We start from the raw sequence: 21551 nt of genomic DNA on the forward strand, positions 1-21551 counted from the left end.
GCTCCTTGCGAACTTAAAAAAAAAAAAAAGGAAAATCGAATTTGAAAAAGTCTAACATTTCTTTTTTAAATTTGTTTTTATTTTAAAACATTAACCCTTTTTTTAAATTTCTTTTTTTTAGAAAATGCCAAATTTGCTACACCTTGTCCTTGCAATGCCATTTTATATGTCACTACCTGATCTCCCACCTGTTCCACCTTGGAAAACACTCCTCCGACACTTCAAACAGACACATCCTCAATAGAGTTTGTACAAACCCTTTGGAAAGTGATCTGTCCCATGTGGACGGTGTTAAGAGGGAACTGACCTCTTTGCATTTGAATACGGCTCATGGGTCACATGGGGCGTCTCATAATATACTCTGCACACAAATATACAATAGAAATAATCCTGAAAACAGAAGTCAGAAGTTTATGATACCAATTATATTATGATTTTTTTTGCTACATATCAGCCAAATGTGTAATTCTATGACAGGGTTTGCGTATATGTAACAACCAAACCAGGAATACTTACACTTCAAACATCCTCATAAGTGTTTTTACAAACCCACAGGAAGCTGATCTGCCCCATGTGGCCGGTTTTAAGAGGGAGTTGACAACAGGTCCTGGTCCCACATATATCAAGTGGCAGGGTCACTATGTCTTAATAGTCATTTATACAAGTCATGTTCACATCCATCATCGTCACTTTTTACCAAAGGATGCCAAAGAAAATCCCATTAAAACCCTGTACGCAAATATAGTCTCTAACCTATGGAGAGAAATGGATGTGATGGATGTGTGTTTGATTATACAGAAATAATAATAAGAAGAAGAAATGAAAACAAGAATCACAATTACTATTTAAGAATTTCAGAAATTTTCATATAGCATTTTTAATAAATTATCACAAATATATTTCACTATCCACTAACAAATGCCACCAAACTTGAACACGTCAAGCACTTTACACACGCTACATATTTTGAACGTTAAGTTCATGAATCCAATCTAACATTTGCATTGAAATCCCATCTCTGCATATTGATGTCTATTTTTACCAGGTGATCATGTATTCGGTCTTGTGTGTGTGTGCGCGCGCGCATGAGTGTGTGTGCCAGTGGTTGCGTTAGACTTTGTCTTTGTCATTGTCATCGTCATTTTTAATTAGAATTTTTTGAATGATAACAAGTCATAGGCATATTTAAAGGTGGCGTCTGTGATTCTTATCCAATACACTTTTTTGTCATATTCAGTGAATATGTCCTCACGGTCCGCTGGCTGTCCGTGTGCTGAAAAAAAATCCAGTGTTCATACACTGTACGGGTCTGTAAATTAAGACAAAGTGACTAAGACTGTACCAAATGTCATTTTTTTTTACATTCAAAGCTTCTATTGGGATTTTTCAAATGAAGCCTCGAATGTCTGAATAGGCTACAGGTGCGAGCCTCCCTTTGTGTGTGTGCGGCAAATGGGAGAGCAAACAGTTTTTTTAACCGCAGTGAAATTTTGTTAGATAAAAGCAGTTTGTGAATTAAGGAAATGATTACATCTATCTTTTTTCAATAAATTTAGACTAGGCTGTGTGTATGCGTGTGTTCTTTTTGGTAAATAATATACAGAACAAACTTATAGATTATGCATTTATAAGTGCATGGAGTACAAAGATGAACATAGACACTGACCATGCAGTCTCTTTTCATGTCAACACACATGAAGCGGATGAATGATTTTTTTCTGCAGTGACCACGGAGGCCTCTAAAAACACTGAGGCTATTGTGCCTAAATAGGCAAATATAAAAAAATGCAATTTCACAAAACTAGACAATTACAATTAAAATATGTACAAACCATTTACAAGAATTGACCACAATTGACCTGATGTAGCCTCGCCTGAACTCAAACCTTCCTCCTGGTCCCATGGACTTAAACTGGGTGTTCGCTTGTGCATAATCAAACGTACCAAGGGAGATAGCTGCAGAGGTGATTGTCATTCACTTTTGCATCTTTGCCTCGGACAGACAACTTCTCATTGTCATTTTGTTCTGAAGGATGAACCCTTCAGAACTTTGCTGCCACACTGGAGACTGGAAGTCCCAGACTCTCTGAACGTGGGACTTCCCGATCCTACATACAAGCACTCGCTTCACCGGGAGGGAATATATCACGAAGCATGCGCTCCTTCTGCACCAGTGGCGCAGCTGCACCGGCACCGCTCTGTCCAGTTCGTTAAAATGATGGATGGCCTTCATATTTTTCCGTCATTGTTAAAAAAATTCTGTCAAAGATTTTTAGAATTTTATTTTGATAATTTAATGGTCTGCCTCCAAAGAACGAGAGCTGCTCAGCGGGCAGAGAGAGACAGTCGGGAAAAAGAGCGTGTAGAGCCAGCATATTTTGACATCTAACTCTGTGAATTAAGGGTTTATTTGGGTGATTGTTGGAACAGTGGAGAGAATAACCAAGATGGTTTTGGTGAGTTTGAATGAAACACTTAGCAAATAACAAACTGAACTACGCGCTGACTACAATGAAGCATGTCTTCTCATGTCCGTAGCAGGAGAGCTATTTAGCTGTTAGCAGACGGTGGGCAGCAGAGTCCTGCAGTGTGTTTGGCTAACTAAACACACAGCTGGACTGACTTTTCTGTTCAGAGGAAACGTTAATCAGTCAACATGAATCGTTATACAGTGAATTGCAGTTAAGCTGCACAGAGCTGGTGCAGACAGCTTCATAGATTAAAATGATAGCGTATCTGCGTGCAAGTGAAAAGCATGTCTGATTCACTTGCAGTCTAGACCAACACAGACAAACAGACCCCACAATCAAAAATTACAGCCGTCATATTTGCTGACACGCCTGGCAGAGATCTGCACTCTACTAAGAGCACTTTTCTAGTTTTCATTTTGCATCGGCTGAATCGGTGAGCACGAGTCACATAATACATGTGGATCTCGTTACATTTAGATTTGGAGGTTTGAGACTCATTTGGTCCTTCAAATAAATGTTTTTAGTGACCCGTGGAAAACTTGGACATCTGGCTTTTCAGTAAATTATATACAATTTCCAAGTGGAAAAGGCTTTTTCTCCCTAAAAGACAATGTATAAGTGTGTATGAACAGAATAGTGTCATTGCTTTTATTTTGACAGCTTCACTGACGGTACTGTTTCTGTCACCTCAACGAGAGGTTATGCCCCTATCCTGACCAGTGCATGTACATGGACATGCTTAATTGTCCACAATTAATTTATTTAACCATCAAATATATTTATAAAAGTTGCTTCTATTTCTGTGTCACGTGTCACTCATATTGAAACGTTTTTCCCTCCATACTAACAACATGACCTACACTATTTGTCTTTGTATAGTAGGAGGAAAGCCAGAATCTTCAGTGTTGCATACCTAAAGACCAGAGGACCACACATACTGTAATATACATTTTTCTCACATTTCCACGATATGTCTTGTCCATGATCTCACCAAAATTATTTAAATGGCAAAGAAAAATATCTTTCCTGGAACAAGATCCTTTCAAGTAGTAGAAGGAATTTAAGATCTACGGTTTCAAGGTTCTTTTGGTATTTGTAGTATATTGAGGTCAGCAAAGGTTAATGATTTTGCCACTGACAACCTGAACGGTGAGGGAGTTACAATTGGCATAATTCATTTTATTTAGTCGACACTTCGATGTAAAATAGGCTACCTTATATCACCACTGCACACATTTGTCCCTCAGATGGGAACAGTATCTCTGGCGCTGTTGGCGTCATAAATAAGGGCCATAAGAGGTCCAGACGTCGGTAAATTCCCCCTGCTTGTTAAACCTGAATACAACTGAGTTGGGTACACTCTCTCATCCCTTCGGCAAAGGTTTACTTTTCATACTACTAGTAGCTGCTGCATAAGGTTTAGGAAATTGATAGCTGGCCTTTTATTAATCTGTAGAATTACAAGTTGGTTTTGGGAAGAAGTTGAACTCCCACAATGATCATAAGATATAGTAGAATACAACCTTTGCTGGTAAACTATACAACATATTTAGAGACAGCAGTCATGGACTGCAAACATGCTTATTGTGGTTATGCACATACAATATTGGGTCTCCACAGACACGTTCCACATATGCATACTAGAAATCCAAATGCGAAGCCGATGCATTTGCTGTGCTTGTAGGCATAATTGACAGACTCCCTATAGACCCGTGGACCTGAGCAGCTGACAAAATTTACGTCACATGCACACTCGTTACTACCTGGATATGCAATCCCACATTTAGCCCCTTTAAGTTTAACAATGACAAAAAATGCAAGCGCATGGAGCCATAGGCTATTACATATTTTTATGATCTCAAAACATCCTCTCTTCATGTTTTTATGTACAGCTTTGGTTGCAACCACTGTCAGTAAGGACCACACTCATTGCCTCCTCGTCAAAGCCCCACATCTTCATTTACTGTAACACAATAACAAGGATGTTGTGATATCTGAAGACAGTGATTTCTGTTGCATTATTACATTCCCTTCCACTCTCTTTCAAAAAAAACATTCAAGTTTCTCACGAAATTGGTTGTACCACCTGCGCAGTTAATCTTTAAGCACCTCCATCATCACCATCTTGATAGGATTCGGGAGAAGGTATGTTGTTCACCCGCACCTGCATTCCATTATCGCCCACACGGATGTTCCGATCTGCTTGTTAACACCCACATTGACGCCATTGCGTACAATCAGTATTTATGCCTGTCATCTGAGCTAAAGTAAACCAACGGCTCCAGATTAAAGTGAAGATAGAAGGATTTCCCCACAGTTTCAAAACCATTGGCCTTGTAAGAGTCTCTGGTATGCTCACAGCAACAATAAATGAGTGATTGGTTTTAAGGTATGCTTTTGTTGTCAGAAAATGGTCTGGGTGTTGGTGTCCAAATAGTTTGGGCGGAATGAAACCAGGATTCATTAGAAAATATTGTTCTTTATTTGATGTTGCTTGAATAGATGGACATTAATGAATTGATGACTTGTTGAACTTTGCTTTGCTTCTCTCCAAGGACAAAGACAGTGATGAACAGCCACAGCTGTCGGTTGACATCGGGGAGCCACACACAGAGGCCCTGGACGAGACTGTGGACAAAGGTGCAGATTTGGTTTACTCCCTCAATGACAGACCTCCGTGGTACCTCTGCATACTGCTCGGCTTCCAGGTAAATTAATCTCATGACTTGTTTGGTCCAGTGTGATAGTATTCATTTTAGAAGTCCTCTTATTATCCTCTATAATCTGAATAGTGCTGCAACAATCCTTCTTTCAAGCTGCAATATTAGATTTTTTACAGAAGAATGCCAAAAACAAATTGACAAAATCTTTGACAAATTATCGCTTTGTTAAGTTGCTATGGCTAAACTGTGACATTAGTATTGAAATGTTTATATAAATATAAATATTCACTCTCCTCTTAGCTCTGTTTTGGACTCCAAGATGCTAATTGTTTCTCTATCAGCTATCTGGTCGCTAACTTTGCCCGCCCTTTGGTGCTGGGCGTGTAGCGTACTGTGGGTTTATCAAAGCTTGTTTGCCAAAACAGCTGCCTGCTGCTACTGGCAATGAGGTTGATGAGAGTGATAAGCCCATGACCTAAAAGAGAATAAAAAGCTCAGTAATGTTGCCAAGTTGGTGATAATTCTCTGTGACCCTTTTTAACGTTTCATGAAGTTATTTAATTCAAAGTTAGCAGAAATAATATTGACTTCTACTACAATACCTTGAAAATGATCGATACCGTTTTCGATACCACAGAAAAAAATAGATTACATTGAGGGGCATACAATTTATGATTTTTATTAAAAGATAAATAGCGTTGTCTGTGTCAATTCGCTGTCGGGGAGAAGAGAGAGCAGAAAGCGCAGCTGGTACCGATATATCGATACCGCGGAAAATGAGTAATGAAAGCGTTTAAAATATTCAGTATCATTATTGTATTGATACTTTGATATTTTTGACAACACTATTGATTAGTGGAGCTTTAAACATTATGCATTTGGGTGAAAAAATTCGAATCTTAAAGGGACTATTTGTAACTTTCAGAAATGCTTCTTAACAGCGACACCTGTGGCCGTGAAATCTCGTGGTGCTTGTGCTCGCTCTAAATGGACATGAACGAGCATCGCTCAAAACAGTGAGGCGACACACGTCAGAGGAGACGAGACAGCGGCCACACGCGAGCGCGCATATGCGAGCGCGCATGTGTGCCGACCCGCTACATTTATACGCTTAGAAAGTTACAAACAGTCCCTTTAAGTTGTGAGTTTGCAATTTTTTGTAATTTTTGAAGTATAGTTTTTATAGTGATTAGGCTATGTACAGTATAATGCGCCAAAAAACAACTATTTTAAATAAATACTTACACAATATATTACTCTGCTACATTACAGTATACGGTTCCATGTGTTCCGCAACAACACATTATTGTCAAGTCAGCGTGATATCTTTTTATTTACTGTAAATACATCAGCTGGGGAGCCATGACTGTGGCATTTCTCGAATTTCAAATCCTATTTTATCAACCAAGCTGTTTCCCAGCATGTGGAGGCTAGTCCTTTTTCTGGACAAAGATAAGATGTTGGAGGGAATTTCCTGCTTTTTTAAAAAATTTTTATAAAGAAATATGAAATACTTAGCTTTGTTCATCCTGGAAGAAGAGCCCCCTCTTCCTGCTTTTTACCCTAAAAACAATCCAGCTGATCCAATCCGGTGGCTCTCAGTGTAAAATTCAGAGTAAGTCAGTCCTGCTCTCAGCAAAAGGTTTAATGAGGTGTCAAGTTATGTGGTAATTCATATTAAATTGTTTAAGACTTGTTATACAGTACTAAAAATAAGTTACAGTACTTTTATGTGATTCAAAGCACTTGATGTTGAAAATGTTGAGCCCATTTGTAAGCAGCTGTCTCTAACATTAAGTCAGTAATCCACAGGGATTTGACTTTGACATTAAACCTGACATCCTCTGATCCAGCAGTTATCAACATTTGACATTAAATTGCACGTCCAAATTTCATGTTGGAGGACAAAACTCATTTCAGAGCACTTTATTTGGTTTATTATAGGTGGACATCCAGAGTGAGTGAAAGTGTTCTCCACTGAATATTTCTAATATACTTAGCAATGTACAGGAAAAGGGGCACGATAAAAAAGTCTTGCTTGAGTCGTCATAAGAAAATCAGAAGACCAGAAGGTCATGAGTTTGAGGTTGAGCAGCCATGACATTAGAATCATGCAGTGAAATTAGTTACAAGGAAGCCCTGCAAAATGGATAAACTTTGAAGAGTTGATCACGAACTTGAGCATAGGTTTCTTATCAACATTGTTGGGGACACATATCAAGTGGGGGGGTCTGGGAAGACCTCCCCAATGAAATTTTGAGCATCAAATAACTTAATTTCCTGCATTCTGATGAATTTGTGTGCACCAATTTATGGTGGGAATGTCTATTTATGTAAAGGGAAACACATAAATTCAGGTGTTCAAATATTTATTCCCCTCTAGATCAACTTTTCATTTAATTTTATTTGCTGAGTCAGCACACATGTAGGCACGATTTACACTTACCTCATCTTTTCTGTCGAAGTAGCCTCTTTAAATGTGCATGTGGCACCTATTCACCTCAATGATATATTCATTAATTTTAATTAATTTATAAACCCTTGGAATTTATAGGTCATATGTGTTTCGGCAAGATTTCTGCTCAAAACTTTCTGCACATTTAAAGTTATTTAAAGTTTTAAAGGATATGTCCCTACCGTCCATATGCACACCTATGCCCTTGGTCATGAATCAACAATTTAAATATTTGAGTGTGATATTTTCAGTGTTCTTGTGCATTAAAGGCCCTAAGATGAACCACATACAAAGTAAAATCAAAGAACATAGTGTGTTTGGGATGTGTCCTACTTTTAACATTTTTTTAAATCAATGTTTATTCCTTCCAGCGATTGTGAAACAAGACACATGTCTGTAGACCGCTGAGATAATTATAGCCATTGAGTGCTTAGTTTCTTGTTTTCTCCAGTGTTTTGTTATTATTTATTGTGCATTTCTTTGAGGAAAACATTGAGTCAACTCACATTTTGGAACACATCAAAGATAAAAACTATAGCCTCATACCCTTGAGAGACAAATTTACAGTTTTATATAATACATTTTTTGCATGTTTTTCATTATTGTATTAGTTCTGTTCACCGTACTCTTTGTTTTATGGCAATATTTGTTTTGGAGCGTGCTGTGTGATATGACACCTGGCTTTGTGTAAAAATAAAAGAATAGTGGGCCCCAGTACAAGTTGAAGACTGGCTGAAACTACAAAAATGAAAAATAACAAAGAAGAGAAGTAGTACACACAAAGAAAGTTTTATTTTCCCCAATGGCACCCTTTACTTTTATAGCTGGAACAAACTATTTTTCCCCTACAGGGATCATTACTTTTCCCTTTTTAGAGCCCTTTGCATCTGTTTTTGTCACCTCACTTTTTTTACTTGAGCACAAGCTCCATTTCCCAGAAAGTAGTATCATGACTTCCAGGAAACGGACTATGTGGTACCCAGCCACCAAAGTTGTCGAACATAACGACGTTTTTTTTTTCGAAGACAGCATCTTGGACTTCACAATTTTCTGTAGTCCAAACAAAATCCAGAATCAAATTGTGGGATTACTTTAATCAATAATTAAAATAATTGTTAGTTGCAGCCCTAATTTGGCTTAGAAACATGATGCCACTGTATCTATTACTGGGACTGCACTGCTAGTTTAATGATGAGGCTCAACTTTTATGGCTGAAACTGATCTTTTATTGGGCACTTTAAAGACTGTCTCTTCTAAAGAGGAAAAACATGAGGGTGAAGAGTTGACGAGCTGTAAATTCCCAGGTTGACTGAAACAAAGTCAAAAGAACACGTGTCCAACTATAAAGCAAGGAATCTGTGTGTGTATGTCTGTCACATATCTTGAGAACCGTTCATCCGACCTACTTCACACTTTGCGTGTGTATTGCTGGGGTTGGTGTTGGTGCAATTTGGACAAGCGTTGCATTCCATATTAATTAACTTTGAATAAACAAGCGATAGCGCTTTGTGCAGCAGCGGGGACAGGGCTTCAGGGCTCTGCGGACTGAGTTGAGCCTGTCCTCCACACAGTTCGCTTTTGCTGCTGGACATACCAACGTTACAACTAGGGGTGGGGGAAAAAATCGATTCATGTAAGAAATTGCGATTCTTATCTTCTAAGATTCTGAATCGATTCACAACTTACAAGAATAGTTTTTTAACTACTTTTTTTTTAGCACCGTGGCTGTCTGCCTCGACGCGCCCTGAATGCACCGCACCACGTCAATTTCATTAAATGAAAATGAAATGTAACGTTAGGTCAAGCTGAATGAGAAATAATTCAACAACAGCCATAATGTTGGCAGAGATCTTGGCCACAGTGTGTGTCACAGTGAGTGACACCGTGTCGGCAAGCGTTACGTTACGTAAAACATGTAAACAAACCACGTACCTATCAGCTGTGCACTCTGGAGATTAGACTGGAGGCGTAACAACTTATAGATGGTTGAGTAGTACTTGCTATATTCTGACGTTTGTACTTTTTAAACAGAAAACACATGTTTAATATTGTGATATTTACTGGAAATTACTTACATATAGCCAACAGGAAGTAGGAAACTGTCAGGCAATTTCCCTCCAGACAACTGGCACCTTATTTAGGAGGAGGAGGTATCATATAGGTAACTAGTTGCGGCGCTTTCAAAGTGAGCGACAGGAATAAATAGAAACAGAATCATATGGTAGTGCATGGTTTAGCTGTAAAATGAGAAAGTTTGTGACGCCGCCGCCATTGTGAAATCTGGTGAAGGAACGCCAAGTTCCGGTCACATGACCGGAGCACAGTCAATAGGAACGCTCTCTCAATGAAATGACCTGTGATTGGTCAAAGTCTCCCGTCACGGACTAGATTTTTTAAAGCGTGAAAACAGAGCTATGAGGAGGAGCAGAAGTCTAGTTATCTCTCAGAACACTTGAATTACAATATGCTGAAAGGTTATTATGGAATTTTTGCCCAATGATGCCAAAAACATACTGCCTACTGCCACTTTAAGCATAAACAAATGTTACCTTTTGCATTTGTGTGTTTACATTATCAGTTGATATCCATTTTTCAAATATTATTTCACACACACATATGCCTACAGGCATCTGGGGTCTTTGCCATTGTTGCATCAATCTAAAATAAAACCATGATAGGGAGAGTATTCATTGTTTTTGCAATGAAAGGCTTGAGGTTGACAGGCTTCTGTCTTTCGCGTCATCACGTTGTCTGCTCGTGACGAACGTAACAGAGCTATCAAAAAACCTTTGCACTCAATCTGAGCATATCTCAAAAACTAAAAAATGTGCATCGTTCAAATAACTTATGGAGTGTTAAGAAATATTTTGTTCATGTTTTCTATATTTAGAAATCTTTTGGATCATTATGTTTCGTGTGCTTATTTAGTAACATTTTATGAAAAAAAAACACATTTCAGATTTTTGTATTTTTATTTATTATTTAATTTGTAATAATTATTTTGGTATATTGACTTACTTTTTAGCTTAGGTTGTACAGCTTTTAAGGATATGAAGCATTTGAAGATACTCCAAGAAATTAAACCACAATAAACAAAAATACACTACCAGTGTAGGCGCAGGCGGACCATTTCTATTGCAGAGTTCAAAGGGTTCAAATTGGTTGAAGTTTATACAGCTGTACAGAGGAACTTCTGTCAATTTGAGATAAATGTACATTCACTGTAGGTTACATGAGGCCATTAAGGCAACCTTCCTCCTGAAGGAATCCTCCTCCCAGTTTCCCAGCATGAAGCTGACCATAGGCATCTTACTTTGATTTATTGCATTTACAGGTTTGAAAATACCCCATCAATCTGGTGAGCCCATCCACATCTGCTTTGAATTTTTTCCCCCTTTATCCAAATTCTTTTTGGATCAATGTATGGAAGTATATTGACTACAAAACATTTGAGAGAGCTGAAAAGAAATTCTAAACGCTACTCGGTATGCAAGCCAACATTTGAGAGCAAACAGGCACAGATTTTAAGAGCAGAATCAGATTTGAGCTTGCAGTCCCGATCATGCGCACGCTCATTCCTTAGTCTGCACTCTCAATTTTCTCCAGCTGGTTTGGCAGCTTCTGAGCCCTTAGGAAGGCACTGACAAACAATGTTGTGGTGATCGGGGTGCTGATAGGTGTTGTTTTAGAAGGCGATGACAAATGACTTGTTTGGCTGTGTGGATTGGAGGACACCCACACAATGTGATCTGGAATGATCTGATGTGCCAGGTACAGTATTATCACAGCTTCCCAAGCTACTGCTGAGCTACACAGGGTGGCCTCTTTCCTCCTAATCTGAACTAAAATAGCATTGACACAGGGGCGTGTGGTTGCTTAGTGGTTATAATTGCAACATCCCTAATTTGGTTCAGGCCGGGGATCTTTGTTGCATGTCCTCTTCATCCCATGTTCCCTCCTTATCTTTACTGTCAAAGGCTCGAATGTGAAGAAAATATCAGGAAAGCACTGATATAAAATGAGCAATCCGTTTTCTATGAAAATGAAATGATGACAACTGAAAAACAACAGTGTACCAAAGGTTTGCATTTGCAAGGGTTTTTAGCATCTTATATCTTCCATCATATCTTGCAAGGAATGATGTGTGGTTTTGGAACACCTCCTTTGCAACAGAAAGACATCTTGGTTTTGAGAAACATACATACTTCCTATTTACATATAAAAATATAGACTAGCTAAATTCAGAGGAAACCAAGAAACCAGGATTAATTCAGCGTTAAAGGGAAATGTTTTTTTTTTTTTTTTTTTTTTTTTTTTTTTAACCCCCTTCAAAGAGTCCCCAAATTTAACTATTTTTATCTGCCTCCACAGCATTACATCCTCGCGTTCGGGGGCATCATCGCAATCCCACTGATCCTGGCCGAGCCCCTCTGCATAAAGGACAACAACGTCGCCAAAAGCCAGCTCATCTCCACCATATTCTTTGTGTCTGGATTATGTACGCTACTGCAGACGGCTGTCGGTACCAGGTAACTCCCCCTTATTGTCTCGCAGCACCGGTAAACTGGGAAGTACAATGCCAGACAGAGATAGTGATTTATACTTTGAAGTTTTACACATACACATGTGAGATCAACTTCTGGAACTTCTTAGGTATTCTTACCCGCTGTGGATTTAAGATTTACAGCAGGTAGAAACTGAAGGAATGCCTCTGTTAAGAGATGACGGGAACCCCAGTATATTACACTTTTCACACACCTTTGCCCTGACTGTTTTACTCTTCTGATGATGAAGACAAGGAAGTTCTCAAATCTTAATTTATAGGTGATTACATGAGAGTACACTTCTGTCCTCCAGCACTTGTCCTACATACACTGCCTCCTTGCAATGGTCCTGTGATGGTTTCACAAACGTCATGCCCAGCCAAAGCAGCGCTGAGCTGTATTTGCAACAGCCTGAAGCTCAGCTCAGCTAGCGCAGAGAATCCTGTGGTGGTTCATGCGGAGTTAAACAGTGAGTCAGTCCACCGCCGGGCTCTACGTGACGCTAACAGTGGAAATGAGATTTACCCTTCAGGATAAGTTCCTCCTTAAAGCCTTTTGATCTCCAAAGTTTACGTGGCTTAATTTGTGTCTTTCCTTTCATAATAGAGATTTGTGAAATCCTGGGAGATGTTTTACACTTTGAAAGGAAAATCCTTCTGAAACTTGTGCATCAATCTCTATGCCTTACCGCAGTGCAGCTGCCTCCCACACATACAGTACAGTACAATACAGCACAGTGCTCCACACACACTTTCCTGACCCCCACTGCTGTAACAGTAATCCTGAGCAAATAGCGAAATGCTTTTGTTTGAGTTCTCCACCTACACACTTTGGCAAAGGCTTAAAGGGACAACAGTGGGATCCGAGCAAACACTTTGACATTGAATAATAAATAAGTTAATCTTTATTTTTAAAAACTGTGGTATGAAGGGTTTTGTGTAACAAGAGAATGTAAGAATAAAAACACAAAGACGTACAGACAAAAGTGCATAGAAATACATACGCTGCAACACAACAAAATAAAATAATACATACATGCACAGTCCACATTATTTCATGCAAAGCCACTGTGAAAACGTGTTTCCATTTATGTTTTAAACAACTTGTAACAAAGGTTAAATTGAAAATGTAGAGCCACCTCAGATTCAATTTAGTCCTTGAACGCAAATAGTGCTTGAAATGAAAACGTGGGCGTATTAACCTGCAAAGAGAGTTCAACATGGAAAAAAATAATGAGATTAAACCTCAGAAATCAGAAAGAGAACATACTGTACAGAGGAAATTTATAACCACGCAAAGGACGGGATTAGTGCAGATTACAGTAAATGTTGAGAAAATGCCCTGCAGGGGCATTGCTGCAACGAAGGTTGAAATTATGGTCTGTAGGTCAGTGGTTCCCAACCAAGGGTCTCGAGTTAAATCTGAAGGTTTGCAAGAGGGATTGCCAGGATAGGAAAGCAGAAAAAAAACATGTACTCTACACAAAATGATATGTTTATGTATCAAAAGTTCCTCTATTTTATTTCTTACATGTAATAGATTTCCCTCTTCAGGCCTCTAGAAATAATAACAGTGAAAAATATCCCTCTTTTGCTGACCTACTCGTAACAAAAAAACATATAGAAGTGGTGAAAATGGGTCACAAGTAGACATTGCTTTCTTTTAAGTGGTCATAAGCCCAAACTGTTTGTGAAAGTGCTTGCTTCCTGACTGGACTGACCAGACTCCAGGTCTGTGTGAAAAACAACCTGCTCATTAAAATCCTCAGTTCTCCCTTCAAGTTTGTTTTAAACAGATCCAGGTCATCCTAGTCCACAGAGACCTGACATCATGCGCTCCAGTGACCTGTGACCTTTAACCCCGTCACCTTAATGACTTGCAGGTTACCGATCCTCCAGGGTGGGACATTCAGTTTCATCACTCCGACCCTGGCCATTCTCGCTCTGCCCAAGTGGCAGTGTCCAGCCCCAAAAGCAACTGTGATGCTGTCCATGCAGCTGCAGAACAGCACCAGCCCGCTGCAAATGGAAAATTCTGATGAGGTCTGGATGTCACGAATGCGTGAGGTATGTAAAATGAAAAAATCTAATTAATTTTCACACTTCAATGTTTGCATAAACAGTCCATGTTTCATTACTTTCTGTTTATCTGAGTGCATCCACAAAGCTCAAACAAAATGTACCATTTTAAGAGATTTGCATGCCAAACTTAGCAAGCTCTGAAGTTTAAGGAGCTCTATACAAAATTTAGAGCAAATCTATGATTGAGGGATTCCCTACACACGACTCTCAACATGCCTACAGCTAACGGTGTAAACAACACAAACAGTGCAAGCAACAGTTCAAACAGAGCTAACAGTGTTAACGTAGGGGGGAACCAGAGGGTGGGCGCTACGCTTCTGCGACGACGCCGGTGGTCGGGATGGCATTATCAGCGGCAACCGTCGCATGAGTGCAGTGCAGAGCGGTGGCCATTAGCTAGCTAGTAGGACACACAAACAGGGACTCGTATGCACTAACATACATGCCGGATCAGAAGTGGAAAACATAGCACAGAGAAGCTCGGATTACAACACACACAGATGGAGAGTGACTTTATTCTCTGCTCAGGTAGACATTACTCCTCTATATTATATCCATATTAATGTTCTGAATGTCGAATAGAGAACTTTTAAGATTTTATTACAGTAAATATTCTATATTGTTCTCTCATAAACTGGGACCAGACAAGACTAATCTTTATTTTATTGCAAATGATTTAGAAATTTCTTTGATTGATAAAATGTCAAATGTTGGTGCAAAAACCTGAAAAAATTTAAAACAGGACCCATTAAGTGTGTTCAAATGCAGAAATATGTGGTAAAAATCCCCAAGGTGAAACAAATTGATAAAAAGATAAAAACTTCAGTGTGGTTAAAAACAGACTGTTAAAAAGGCCACATTTATAAAAGAAAACTGGTAATCCAGTATTATCCAAACACCTGGTAGTGTGAGCAAAAACCTAAAAAAACAGTAATACATGACCCGGACATTTGGGGTAAGAAACTTCAGATTTTGATGAAACAGTACCCCCAAATTGTGTTCAAATGCAAAGGTTCTGTGTAAACGCATAGCTTTGGGTAAAATAAATACATTTTGGTAAAAACTAACAGTGTTGAAAAGGCAAAATTTCTTTAAAAAAAAACAAAAAAAAAAAAAAAAACAACCTAGGGAAGTTTGATAAAGTACAGCCCAGAGTGTCAGATACCTTCAGATAAAAACCCCAAACCCTTTAAGTTGTCTCAGAAATTTAGGGGTTTTATCAAGTAGTAATCAAAAGTAATTAATAAGTAGTTAATAATAATGAATAATCCAAGCAGTCATAAATTATTAGTTTCATTATAATAAAACAGTACATACTTAATTTCCACCATGTAAGATGTATTGCTCTAACATGGCTATTTTCTTGTTCAGTTTCAGCTTAGCTTGTCAAATATTTTGTACATATATCTCCTCCTTGTCAGCAGGGTTTTCCCTGTGGGAACGTTTACATCCGTGACAGATGTATGTTTCAAAAGAGGGCCCTCTAAAGGGGACTAATTGTACAGTTACCAGACCTTTACATAGCTTTCAGTAGGAGAGATGTATGAAGTGCTATAGCTTCTGTAGCAGGGTATATATTACCACTTTGACATGCTCTGAATTAAAAAATCAGTTTGACTTCAACTTATGACATCTATGTGTAGCTACTGTTATAATGGGATTGGCTGGAAGCCAATGGAACAGTAACATACCATTCTCTAGAATCTAGGCTCTATAAGGAGGATGATAAGTAAAACACAACTTTATGAAACAGACAACATACATATATTTACGGAAAATAAAACAAAGTTCACATAATTATTATTTTATTATTTTCACCCTTCACTTAGATCTCCATAATAATAATAATGAAAATAAATGATCTTAAATGTGTCTCTTGGTTCACAGCTCTATTAATTCAAATTCCAAACAAAAAGGAAAATATATTAAAATGTTCAATTTCTGAAAATTGCATATCACAAATTCTATAGTGCTCAATTTCTGTTACACACAGCATGTTTCTCCAATTGTTGTTTTTTCATTCACCGTCATGTCACGCTCCAGGAACACCATGCTGTGTATGCTATATGATTCACAGTTGAGTACCAAAAACCTGGCATATGTATCTCATTTGTGTCCCTCTTGCCTTGTTGTCCACAGATCCAGGGAGCTATCCTGGTGGCGTCTCTGCTCCAGATTGTCCTGGGTTTTTCTGGACTGGTGGGTCTTGTGCTGAAATACATTGGTCCGCTGGCTATTGCTCCCACCATCAACCTCATCGGCCTGTCACTGTTCATCGAAGCTGGGAAGAAGTCTGGAGGTCACTGGGGAATAGCTGCTCTGTGAGTGAATGGTGTTATACACCTGTGTTTTGCACAAAAGATTTGAACATATTCTCATAGTGAAAATATTTAAGTAGTACCATGTTATGCCACTGATATCATAACATAACAGCATAATAATGCAAGTACATCCTTTTAAAAGAGCAATGCACTTTTAATTCTTAAGAATATTCAGACATTGGAATCGGAATGTGGAAAAAATATTAAAATGTTCTAATTAAATAAAACAAATAAAATAAAACCACACAACCAAAGCAATAAATGGACTAAGGGGCTCTGTTAACAACAAGGTCTGCGCAATAACCGAGTCTTATAATGGTAGGAAAAACCCTGCTGTTTATTCTGGCATCATTTTGGTGACATTCTTATGTAAACAAACACGCATGTAAACGCAACAGGCAATATCGAGGTCAGCAAAAATGTTTGAGGTGATGTCCATATATCGTACGATAAGTTGATAACGTATAAAGGATCGAGGTGATGTCAATATATTGTACGATAAGTCATTAACGTAAAAATGATTGAGGTCATGTCCATATATTTTATGTTAAGTCAATAACCTAAAAATGATTGAGGTCATGTCAATCGCTTGTACATTGAGTCGATAACGTAAAAAGGGTGGAGGTCTTGTCCCTATACTGTACGATAAGTCGATAACGTAAAAAGGATCAAGGTCGTCCATATATTATACGATAAATTGATAACGTACAAAGGATTGAGGTCATGTCCAAATATTGTACGATAAGTCGATAACATTAAAAGGATCGAGGTCATGTCCATATATTGTACTTTAAGTTGATAACGTAAAAAGGATCAAGTTAATGTCCATATATTATACGATAAGTTGATAACGTATAAAGGATCGAGGGTCATGTCCATATCATGTACGATAAATCGATAACGAAAACATGATTGAGGTCATGTCCATACATCGTACAATAAGTCGATGTAGTAATATTGTGACAGGTCTCTTAGTATATGTGTGTTTACTTTAATTTACTGGAATCGTATACAGATTGAAGGAAAAACCAACATAAAGTGTCTTATTAACTTGTTCCACAACAAACCTCCAGAGCTTCAATTTGTCTTTGAACTTCTGTGACGGGATGAACACTGCCAAAAGATATCCCCTCATTTGGTGTTTTAATGATGTCCCCAGGCCATGTCCAAAATCCCCCACACATGTTCAATTGGGTTGAGGTCTGGGGATTTAGGACCATAGCGTATGATTCCCATCAACTTCATCCAACAAAGAACACTTAAAACCCTGTATGAAAGCATCTGTATTTGTTGGATCTCTCAACTCATTTATTCAGATTTGTCCCGTATTTTGTCATCTGTCTGTGTCTGAGGCTGTATGTAAAGTACTGTGCGTTTCTCCTATAGCTTAGTGAGATAACATGTAGCAGTAATGATACATTTGCAATACTTGATTTATATGATAAGATTAATGTGGATGTATTTCAACATACCAACTTTAGCATTTACAAATATAGTACAGTAAGATAAGACGCATGGGAAACCAATAACATTACCAGAAACAGACGTCTAACTTAAATGCGTCTAAATGCAACAAAATGTCTGTATTCATTCAACATCTAATTGTCTGCTTTCCATCCACTTTGTTTCTTTATCAAAGCAGTCATGTCCACAATTTTAATCCATCTAATCTCCACAACTGCTGCCACTGCAGCTCACTGTTCCACAGTAATGATCCTTTGAGTTACCTTTGCTCCTGACCTGTCCAGCCCCATGAAATCTGTCTTCATTTACCGCCGCCATCTCCAGATAATGCAGACTGAAGTCATTACATAAATTGATCCTTGTGGGTTTTAAAAGGTTCAGCACATCCACCTCCTGGTGCCATATATGGATGGTAATCGGTCATATATCCTTCTTAGCCCCAGTGCCCTGACATTCCCCCCCAGCAGCCTGTGTGCAGGATAACCAGCAGTTTACAGGCGCAGAGACACAGACACCCTCATCACTCCCAACACACACAAACTACTAAGATTTTGCCAGTCAGAAGACACAGGGCAGGGGAAACGAATAAGTCCATTTCCAAAACATGATCCGTATGATAAGTATCAAAGAAAATGTTGATATCCTTTTATTAAACGCTGTTAAGCTTGCACACAATTCAGCCTTTAAATGTAGAAGTACATATTACAAAAATAATAAGATGTCAATGAATGGCTCTCTATTTGTTACATGCTAAGTTTTACATGATTTCTTATTAATATAGTATATATCATTAATATCATTATAATAAATAAGAGAGGGGTTTTATGTTGAAAACACTGCAGGAGATCCTGTACTACCAAGCAGGATTTGGGGTTAGCGAGGTAACTTCAGGGTTAACTCTTCATGGTTTTGAGTCCTACGATGGCGGTTCACTTCTTACCGGGGTAGATCGCCATGGTAACTGATGCTGAACAGCTAGCCTGTTCCAGAGCAGGTTATGTTCGAGATAACAGATCAACTCGTATAAAAGCAATGCCTACTGACCAATCAAAGCTCGGTGCGCAGATCGTATGATAATATTACACAAATACAAAGAAGTTTAAGTCACAATCCAGGCTAAAAGCAACACAGTTTAAACTGACAAATGCAGGAAGCACAGCTGGCTTTATGCTGTGGATGCTTTTCGCTTTGAATTATGTTTTTATATTAATTTTTCTACTTGCTCTCAAGTCTGTTTCACAGACTTAGTCATACACACCACAGCCTTGTCAAAGGCCATAGTAAAGTGTGATTTATTCATCTATTGTATCCTGGAAGTTTTTTATAATATCACCGTCCCGTCTCGGCGGCTATATCCGACTTTTGAGTATTCTGTTTAATCAATAAAATGTACGCGTTCACACGTCTGCAATTTTTTCTTTTGCCAGCAGTCCTTCCTGCATTTTGCAGTTTCAACTGTGTTGCTTTTAGTCTGGATTATGTGTTTAACTTCTACGTATATGTCTAATATTATAGTTTGCTCTTCCTCTATAAAATGTGCCGCTCTGCTGATCGGATCGCGTTTGTTAGGGTTACTTAAGTCCGATAACGAGAAGATACCGTGGGAATGTTGAACTCGCTTCGTAGTTCAGGCCACCGGTCTTTCATACAAGATCAATTAAGATGTCTTAGAATTTCTATATATTTTTTTTTTTAGTTCAAGCACATACTGTAGTTTTCATTCTATATGTTGTCGTTATGTTCATCTAAATGTTTAGAGCTGGATCAGTGTTTCAGCTACAATGTGAATGTTTAAATCGGATTTGAGTGACTTGCATATTATGTGGAACACAGTGGAGCTGAGAGATACAGAAAGGAATTTATTCTTTTCTCCAAAGTAGAATAATAATTATTATTTCCAGTAACTTTGTTTAGTAGATCTACACTAAGTGTTCACCAGGCTGCAGACTATCCCACTGAAATAACACCATGCACCATGACACTTGCATCGGTCCAGAACAGTGTTTCATGCACAGTGTGCAGCGTTTTCATGCGCAGCATAAAGTGCTTCACGCGCAGCATGAAGTGCCATTCAGAGGCAGGGAACTGATTAAAGTATTTTACAATGTCCAAATGGCCACTTTTGCCACATTTGTTCTGTTCCTTACCCGTAACACTTTACAGATGACAAGTATCAAGTAGGCAGACCGGCTGTGTAACATGGCATGTTTCCACTTGCTCTGACCTCTCCCTAACCCTGATGTATGGAAGCATGCCATGCTTGAGCAGAACTACACTAATAGCTGTGATCAGGGTCAAACATCTGTGAGTGATGCATTGTCTTCTGTCTTCTGTCTTCCCACAGAACGGTCTGTCTGATCCTCCTATTTTCTCAGTATCTCAGCAAAGTCAATGTTCCAATGATTGCTTACAAGGACAAGAAGTGGAAGGTTTTCCAGTATCCACTCTTCAAGCTCTTTTCTGTGAGTTGCCGACATTATCCAGGTTATTTTCTGTCATGGAAAAAAACATACAATTTAAAATTCCGGCACCTATGGTCCATAAAACTTGCTTATAACATCTGTGCCTTGCTTCAAAAAAATACATTTTAATAACTGCAAAGTATCGTCCACTATCAAGCCAACATTTGTCAATCCAGCGTGCAAAATTGACTTAAACATTTTCAGTGATGATGTGGATCTTTAAGACTTTTCTAAACAAGAGAAGGGAAGTTGTATTTGGTTGAATTAAGTCAGATAGTGTGCTAGATAATATTTCTATACTCAAAACAAGTACAACTTGATTTTTACTTTAAATAAAGTACATCGCACCTCCTTACTTATCAGATATTTTTCAAGTGCAAGTGGTTTTATCTCCGTTCCTGAAGCCTTTGCAGAGATATCGTTGCTTTCATCTTACAGTACATGCCAGTAAAAAGTAATGTGTACAGTAGGGGTTTAACGGTACACAAATTCCCGGTTCGGTATGTTCCTCTTTTTTGGATCACGTTTTTCTGTACAATAGGGAAAACAAAGAAAATGCAGAAAATAAATTATTTCTTAATTTATTTTGAGAATTATAAACATTCAGCAGTTGCTCATTATTGCCATAAATCTTATTTTAACAGTTAAGGCACTCAAATACTGGCATATTGTCTTGTCTACGATCGAGTGTGGACACATACGCAGCGATGAATACTATAGCATTGGTTACTTTGGCACGGTCTGAATCTGCAGTGAGAGGCTGCCTGAACGCTGTGGGGAGAAGGACTCGCTGTCCAGTCTGTTTTTTTTTCGTTCCCCTAATTGACGTATTTGGGTGATGTCGTCGTAATTAAATGTTTCAGTGAAGTAAATGACTTCAGTTTAAAGTGAGGATTAATACAGTTCTTTTTCTCTTTCAACAACAGCCAAAATAAACAAGTGGTGGCAGCAGCCTGAATGTTGGTAGGCCATGCTATGAAGCTCCTGGGTGTGAAATTGTGGGAATGATTAGATTAGAGGGATGGTGATAAAAGAGAACATAAAGTACATGCTAATAACATGCAGACTCAATAAATAATGGTGTAAAAGA

At 38.4% G+C, this 21551-nt stretch overlaps 1 protein-coding gene across 2 annotated transcripts in view; it reads left to right on the plus strand.

The window, feature by feature from the left end:
* LOC141766664 (solute carrier family 23 member 2) overlaps positions 1–21551 on the plus strand; it is an 88179-nt gene that overhangs the window by 41426 nt on the left and 25202 nt on the right. For both annotated transcript variants that reach the window (XM_074633677.1, XM_074633678.1), the window contains 5 exons: positions 5027–5179; positions 11961–12118; positions 14016–14199; positions 16354–16535; positions 20344–20461. In XM_074633677.1, the coding sequence (XP_074489778.1) occupies positions 5027–5179; positions 11961–12118; positions 14016–14199; positions 16354–16535; positions 20344–20461 (795 nt within the window). The remainder of the gene's footprint in view (positions 1–5026; positions 5180–11960; positions 12119–14015; positions 14200–16353; positions 16536–20343; positions 20462–21551) is intronic.

Source organism: Sebastes fasciatus, chromosome 4 (assembly GCF_043250625.1).
Source record: "Sebastes fasciatus isolate fSebFas1 chromosome 4, fSebFas1.pri, whole genome shotgun sequence".
NCBI lineage: Eukaryota > Metazoa > Chordata > Actinopteri > Perciformes > Sebastidae > Sebastes > Sebastes fasciatus.